General features: G+C 35.0%; 1 protein-coding gene across 2 annotated transcripts; it reads right to left on the reverse strand.

The window, feature by feature from the left end:
• Positions 1-1,442: 1,442 nt before the first annotated feature.
• Positions 1,443-5,275, reverse strand: LOC133313934 (uncharacterized). 2 transcript variants are annotated; one of them, XM_061515358.1, is made up of 2 exons: positions 4,973-5,275; positions 1,443-4,036 (listed from the first exon to the last, which is right to left on the reverse strand). In XM_061515358.1, the coding sequence occupies exon 2, from the start codon at positions 3,887-3,889 to the stop codon at positions 1,625-1,627; it is 2,265 nt and encodes a 754-aa protein (XP_061371342.1). In that variant the 5' UTR covers positions 3,890-4,036; positions 4,973-5,275; the 3' UTR covers positions 1,443-1,624. The 2 variants fall into 2 exon arrangements, with proteins under 2 accessions (XP_061371342.1, XP_061371341.1); XM_061515357.1 differs by having other exon boundaries at positions 1,443-4,266.
• Between the last annotated feature and the right edge of the window lie 3,257 nt (positions 5,276-8,532).

Genomic DNA, 8,532 nt, shown 5'->3' on the forward strand with positions numbered 1-8,532 from the left:
TAGTTTATTTACATTTTTTTTTGTGTAATTATAAGAACATAAAGTTCCAATTTCGCAATTATTTCCTTATGGTTGTAAGCCACAATTTGGTTATTGGTTCGTATCAGTCGATATCATTGCACGTTTGTCTTTATTTATTGAAATTCCTAAATACTCTTTTCTGCAGCAATTCTAGCAACTCCAATTAAAAAAGGTCTTTAAATAAATAATCACCCCAAACTAAAAGAAGAAGAAGAAATAAAACATCATTTTGGTTTTTCAAAGATATATGTAAGATCACATTAAATCTTCATTTATAACATCAACGTGATCCTTCAATAACAATTAATGCTATTACTTTCATTCTTTACAAACCGATTTCATGACATTTAAAGGTTAATTTGATGACAGAAGGGGAAAAAAAATTAACTTAATGCTTTTTAATAAAATTAATTACGTGTTTATTACACTTTTCGAAAAAATTACACATTTATTGCAGCATATGTGTAATTTCTTTAAAAAATGTAATAAATACGTAATTATTTTATTAGAAAATATTAAATTAATTTTTTTTTCGACAGAAATGATATTAAAAGACTAAATATGAATTTAGTATCTATTATATTGAAAGATCAAAATGGACAATAATCCCGATTTGAATGAAGCAGAAGTAAACACCTCCAAGAAAGTCACGAGGTCTTGGGCTACGCCAGTTTGAATTGGATTGTAAAAAAATAATTTTTTATATTTTGTTTAGAGCTCGGTTGGATTCTCTCTTTTTTTAAATTAAAAGTTACTTTTAAATTATAGCTAGAAATAAAATTACAAGTGATTTGATGATTATATAAAAAGTTTAGCTTAAAAATTACTTTAAAAGTTATTCTTTTAAAAACAAACACATATTTCAAAAAAAAGCTGATAAAACTTAAAAAAGCTTCTCCTAAGAACTTTTGGCTTTAGCTTTTTTTTCATTTTAAAAAAAACTCTTTTTATTATAAAAACTTATTTGATCTATCTTTTGTTTATAAGGAGAAAATAAGCTAAAAAAGAAAGGATTCAAATAAACACTTATTTTAGAAATATTTTTTACAAAGGCTAAAGTTATTTAGATTAAAAAAAATATATTGAACTTTTGACTTCTGCTTTTTTTTAGAAGTTAAAATTTTTAACTTTCAAATTTTTTTTTTTTTTTACTTTTTTTTGTAATTTCTGCTTTTTTATTAAATAGATATCCAAATAAACTTTGTAATAGAAATGTTTTTTTAAAAAAAAAAAAAAAAAAACAGTTTTTGGCTAAAAAATACCCATCTAAATGGGTGGTCCTTCACTTTGTTAAAAGTGTGTTTTTACCCATAAATTTGAGGTTCGTTCGAATGTCCTTCCAAAAGAATATTCAAAAAACAAAAACAAAAACAAACAAACAAACCAAAGAAACAAAAATCATGCCATTACTATATATGCGTTATTGAACACTGCCAATTATTGGAGTATATACACATAGAGTATCTGGTACAAATTAATGTAAAGTAAATAAAATACATCATTTAGTAGCCAGTGTAAGCTATCAAACCTAAATAAATAATAAACAAGAACCCTTTCACAGAGAGGGAACATACCATAACTAACTAAAGGTGGTCCAATTTTATTAGATTGGAGCAGCACAAGTGGTTCTAAAGTGTCCTGTTTGATTGCAACGACTACAATGCACTACCCTCTTAACACGTCCACGGTCTTCTGCACGAACTCGCTTCTTTCTTGGTCTTCCAGGTGGCCTGAGTGACTTAGGAGGGTTAATAATAACTTCAACAGCTTGGCTAGCATTAGCATCACCACCCTCACCCCACTCCTTCCATAGAGACCTATCAGGAATTGGATGTATGGTTTGTGAGTATGTCTTCCTATAAGTTGCAACTGTAAAACAGCTTTCTGTGAATCTATGTACATTCTGCCTGCATGAGAGAAGTGCTGCCACAGCATGTGCACAAGGCAAACCATAGAGCTGCCACCCACGACATAGACAACAACGGTTCCTAATATCAACTATATTTGTTCCTTCATGAGATATAACTTCAAATTCAGCTTCATTGGCACGAAGAACCTGATATGTGCGTGCACGTTCAAGAGCCTCCGCAACACGTCTCTCAGCAGAAGGTACAAGTATTGATGTCCACTGCATGCTGGTCTCTCGCCGCTCATTAAACCAAGTCATTAGTTGCCTCCTAATGTATTCCATCATTTGAATTATCGGAAACCCAGATGCCTCCAATATCCAACTATTTAAGGATTCAACCATGTTAGCCGTCAAATGACCAAACCTTTGCCCCTCAAAATAAGCAGTTGCCCACAGACGAGGTGGTATTCTTCGAATCCAATATGCAGCATCTTGTGATATCTCTTCGATCTCCAAAATTTTTGCTTCAAATTCAATTACAGTAAGAACATTGGCTGCTTCCCATAGAAGATTAACAAGCATAGTGTTATTAAATTCCTTACGGAAGCTGTCACTCAAGTGACGCATACAAAATCCATGGAAAGCAGTGGGAAAATTTGCTTCCACTCCATCCACAATTCCCTTCTGTCTATCGGACAAAATAGTAAGTCTTGGCATGTTTTCAGTGTTAATCTCAAGCAGGTTATGAAGTTCTGACAGAAACCACATCCAATTATCATCATTCTCCTCATCAACAACACCAAATGCCAGAGGAAAGAGAGCCCCGTCACCATCAAATCCAGTAGCAAGAAGTAATGTACCGAGATACTTGCTCTTTAAATATGTTCTATCAAGCCCCAAGAGCGGCCGACAAGCATTTAAAAAGCCATATATAGATGCTTGAAAGGAAATGAATAGACGTTGAAAGCAATTATCAGTTGGATTTCCATAAACAGATGCAATACTGCCTGGGTTTGTGTGTTTCACCTGTTCACAGTATTGTGGAAGCAAGCGATACCCTTCTTCAAAAGATCCACGCATTGCAGCCATGATACGCTCCTTGCCTCTCCATGCTTGCTTGTACGATAAGGTGATACCATGAACCCTATGAATCTCTTCCAATATCTCCTTTGGCTTGCAATTAGGGTTCTCCTTCAGCCTTTGCTCCACAGAGTTAGCAACCCACTGAACTGAAGCTTGCTGATGGCCAAGATGAGAAATTCCTCCACATGTATGACTCTCGTGGATTGTCCTAATAGTAAAAGTTGGAACCCCTGGAAGTTTTGCTGCATGAATGCGCCAGGGACATCCTTCACTCGCACATTTAGCAGTAAAGCGAGTCTTGTCAGATTTTATAGTCTGCATCTCAAAGTGCAGAGCAATTGCTGTATCCCTCAATGCCCTTCGGCAACTCTTGACATCAGGGAATTCTTGCCCCACTGACAATTCATAACTAGGACTTATGGCAAGTGTACGAGCCTGAATTACAGGGGGTGTGGAAGGAACAACAAGCTGTGAATGTTCAACACCCAAAACATCGGCAGAATCAATACCCATTTCTGGGTTCTGAACCACAGCTAGATCCATGTTCTCATCAAGTTCTTGGTCATCTGAAACAGTCAAATCATTGTTCTCTAATAGGACCAATTCGTGATTTTGTCCAGGAAGGGGCAACTCATGGTCATCATGCTCCGATTTTCGATCCATGGCTAACTCATGCTCATGCTCATAAATGTGGCCATCATCACCTTCATGATCATGGTTCTGTCCTAACCCCAATTCATGGTCATGGGCATCTCCCAAGCCCACTTCATGATCATGGGTTTGTCCCAGACCCAAATGATGCTCATGGGCTGGTCCCAGTTCCAACGCATGGTTCTGGTTGAGGCCCAAATTATGATTATGACCTAGCACCAATTGCTGGTCATGGCTAAGTGCTAAATTGTGACTTTGACCAAGTATCAAATCGTGGTTAGCCATTGAAGATATAAATCACTATATATGACCACAAGAAGAAGAACCACTGCTCAGCTTACTATACAAATAACTGCTTTATGGTTGAGACACTGCTGCAACATCCAGCGGATAACCAAAGACAATTCAGATAAACCATATTAGTGCTCTGTCCTGCACATGAATATTAAAAGCCCTGAATTGTAAGCATCACCATAAAGCTACAAATAAAATAACTGAAGATCACACAAGTAACCACTTTACAAAGAGCATACGAAACAAGACAGCTATTTCTCCAAGGCTTTTACTTTTCTTTCCTTTCTTCAAGTATTCTATCTCCAATACATAATGAATGTACAATTTGATGGTTACGTACACTAAATCATGCCAGGTCTATGATGAAACTGCAGCAAATAAAAAGTTCAAAAGAGACAAGGGATCCATTATCACCAACTACCACAAATACAAGAAATGCATACGAAACTTCGGAAGGCTACAAAAATTATATGCACACATATTTACACAATAAACTGTCCCCACTTAGCAAGTTCAAGGGTTATCAAACATTATAAATCATAAATTGCATAACGCAACATTAACGTTTGTGTTACAAACCCGCAAAGACATCTATAAATATTCCATTCACAATTCTATTAATTTATAACCATCCCAGAAACATTCAAATTACATGAACTAAATTTTTGTACCACACAATGAAAATCATCCCTTTTTACTTGCAGAGAATGTGTAACAGTCATGAGACTCTAAAATCACCTTAGCAATCCAAGAAAAAAAATAAAAATGCATTGAGCTTAACTTCAGAGTCCAGCTATAACTCAAGTTGGACTATAGTAACACATCAGGAGAGGAGGAAAAAGAAAAGGTAAGAAACGTAATGTGGGACTACATATAAACTACCAACTAACACCACTTAAACCTAAATTAACTAACCAGAAAAAACAAAACAAACTCTATTGAAAACATAAAATCATACCCGTTACCCATAACTGAATTGATTATCAAAATTAAGAATTACTAAAACCCGTAAGAATTCACAATAACTAAATAACTAAAAAAAAATAACAATAACGAGACTCACAATAAAATTACCTGAAAGCTTTCACCTTTTCCCAAAAGGGTGTCCAACCATAGTCTTAGGATCTGAAAAAAAATGAAATGAAAAATAAAAGGGGAGCTCAAAAAGCCACTGAAGCGAGGGTTCAGAACATCAAGATGTGGATCGTAAAAAGAAGATGGGGAGTTTAGTGGATAGAGGGTGAAGGAAGAGGAATTTGAAAAGAGGTTGAGGAAAATTGGCGGGGAAATGGAGAAAATCGGAATTAGGAGAAGAAGGGTAAGGAGAAGAGAGGAAGATTGGGAATTAGAAGGGTACGAGAAGCATCGGTTCTGAGGGTTGAGAAGGGAAATACAGGTTTGGGGCTATCCACAAAAAGAGGGTATTTAGGTCAAAGGAATTCAACCTCTCCATTTTTGGGTTTCACGGAATTACTGTTTTGCCCCATTGCATCCTAATAACCTTCGTTTTCTTAGTATGTAAATATTTATCATGATTTTGTAACCAAAAAAAAAATAAAAATAAAAATTATCTTGATTTTATAATGATTTTGTTTTGGAGGGTGAGGTGAGGAGATTATGACATATTATTTAAAAAATAGCAATATGGTGCATGGTTTATAAGGCAGTAATAAATGTAATTTATGTTAGACAAATATTAAAGTATAAGATGTTATGTGCTAATGTTTTATGTCCAATAATGGTCGTTGTAATTCTCTATGTTATTTCTTTTTTATTGGTAACTATATTCTATATTATTTAATCTACTCTGCGCCAGTAATATACATGCATAGAATGTTTATAGTCAATGTAAAAATATTTGTGATCAATGGCAGTGCTATCGTAATTAATAGAGTTGTCCAAGTTATATAATGTTTATCTCTGTTCATATGTAGTATGATAGAGTCTTGCAATCACAATATAGTTTATTAGTCTCTAATTGTTTTTTCTAAAAACGACAAAGTATTACGTGTAAATGTTTTATGCGCGGTATTATTACATTGTGATTTTTTTTTTTGTTATACACTAAGAATCTATCAATTGACCGTGCCTACCAACTAAATAAAAAGTAAAATATTTATAATTAAAATTCAAGAATTGTATTTTTTTTATATTTTTATTTTTAATTCCTCATAAAAGTATAGTCGTAAATCTAAGTAATTAGAAAACGAGCTCAGTTAGCTTCAATCTGATAGTGAAACTCATACAGATTTAAAGTGAAATGTGTACGCAGCATTATAACAATGGTATTCAGTACACTTACACGAACCTAATTTTACATATTTTAATTTTTTTACCAGTTGATTATAATTAGGTTTGTCTCGTTTCTACACAATTATATTTCAAGTGTGATGAGTCTTACATTGATTGGTAATAGACTGAGTGAAGAATATATAAGTAGAAAGATCCATGAACTCAATGCTTAAAGTTTTGGGTTAAGATGTGGTGTCGGACCCACTTGCTACGGTTGGGCTAGCGTAGCCCATTGATGGTGGTCTCTCGCCACGAACTTCTTCTGGACTCGCCTGATAGTGGTATCAGAGCCTGGTGGGTTCAAGCTAGCTAGATGTTTGGCTAGGAGGCGGGTTGAGTACTTTGATCCTGGACTACTCGGTTGAGGAGGAGGATAACAATGGTGATTTGGTAATACCTCTTAGAAAATTTAGAAATGTTCTAGGTTTGGTGAAAATAATTGATAATTGCATATGCATTGAATGAAGGTCCTTGAGCATAACTCCAAACCTAAGTCTTGTGCTAGCGGTCTTTTGTATGTGATTTAAGGCATGTTTGGTGTGACACATAAGGCATGATAGTATAAGCTTATACTATACGTTATGACATTTTCAGTTGTTTAGTGTGACCATCGTATAGTATAACCTTATACAACATAATCTCTTAATACATCAAAACAATGTATAACTTAATCCGGCCTAAGAGTGAGGGATAAGGCCTGATAAGAGATTGATGTATTAACATCGTTGACCAATGTAATTCTCAAAAATTAATATATTATTTTAATATTAATCTATTAAAATAAAAATTAATTTTTCAATATATTAATTTTTAAAATATTGAAAATAATATATATTTTGGACACACTGATCAATAATATTTTATAAAAATTAATATCATATGACATTCTTTTTGAAGAATTATATAAATTCTTTATTAAATGATATTTTTATTAAAAATATTTATTTTTATCATATATAGTATTATACAGTGCATTACCAAATACTATATGATATTATCTTATACAATATCGTGCCAAATGCGGGATAGTATTAAAATTCAATCAGGTCTTATACAATCAAGCCTTATACTATCAGGTCTTATACTATCAGATTTTATCTTTTACTATGCACCAAACATGCCCTAAAATGAGTTTACGTGTAGATTTTTTTTGCGAGGAGTGTAGTGTGTGGTATGCTTTGTTTTTTTGATTATTATGTTTTATGAAATAAGTTGGAGATTCGTGATACTTGTTGTCATTTCTGTATATATTTCATAAAATGACCTTTTATTTGATTACTGAGGGTTGTTTTTGTTTTTTAATAAAAAAATGTTCGACAGTTGTATTTAGCCCAAACCGGCTCTGATATCAGAGTCAGGCGGGTTCCGGAGGAGCCCGTGGCGGAGAACCACCACCAATGGGCTAAGCTAGCCCATCCATAACAAGTAAATTTGACACTATGTCTCAACTCAAAATCTTAAGGCATTAGGTACATGGGTTCATCCACTTATATGAACTTCCTTTAGCTTATCAATGTGAGACTCATCACATTTGAATATTCCAACAACCTTCCCCTCAAGTGCGAAATCCACTCAACCGAGTACCCAAGCCCAAAGTACTCAACCATGTCACAACCCAAAATCTTAAGGCATTAGGTTCATGGGTCCCCCACTTATATACACTTCACTTAGCTCATTACTAACTAATGTGGTACTCATCACACTTGAATATCTCAACAATCTCCCCCTCGAGTGTGAAACCCACCATTGGTATGCTCCCCCTCAACCAAGTACCTTAAGGCCAAAGTACTTAACCCGCCTCCTAGCCAACCGCCATACTACCTCGAGCACAACTTGACTCTAATATCACTGTCAGGCAGGTCCAGAGAAAGCTTGTGGCGGGAGACCACCACCAATGGGTTAAGCTAGCCCATCAATAGTAAGTGGATCCGACACCATGTCTCAACCCAAAATCTTAAGACTTTGGATTCATGGGTCCCCCCTACTTATATACACTTCAATTAACCCATTATCAACCAATGTGAGACTCATCATATTTGAATATTCCAACAATCTCCCCCTCAAGTGTGAAATCCACAATTGATATGCTTCCACTCAACCGAGTACCCAGGCCCAAATACTCAACCCGGCTCTGATACCACTGTCAGGCGGGTTCCAGAGGAGCCTGTGACGAGGGACCACCGAAAATGGGCTAAGTCTATACCACTTTCATAAATGAACGGCGCTTTGTGAATCACACATTACCTTGGGAGTATCCTTACCTAAACCCAACTCAGAAGTGATCCCTTTGAGCCATAAAGCGCCTTCACAACTTCGGTCAATGCAACATACTTTGCCTCCGT

Source organism: Gastrolobium bilobum, unplaced genomic scaffold (assembly GCF_033153095.1).
Source record: "Gastrolobium bilobum isolate Gb01-03AN ecotype WA unplaced genomic scaffold, APGP_CSIRO_Gbil_v1 utg436, whole genome shotgun sequence".
In the NCBI taxonomy this organism is placed as follows: domain Eukaryota; kingdom Viridiplantae; phylum Streptophyta; class Magnoliopsida; order Fabales; family Fabaceae; genus Gastrolobium; species Gastrolobium bilobum.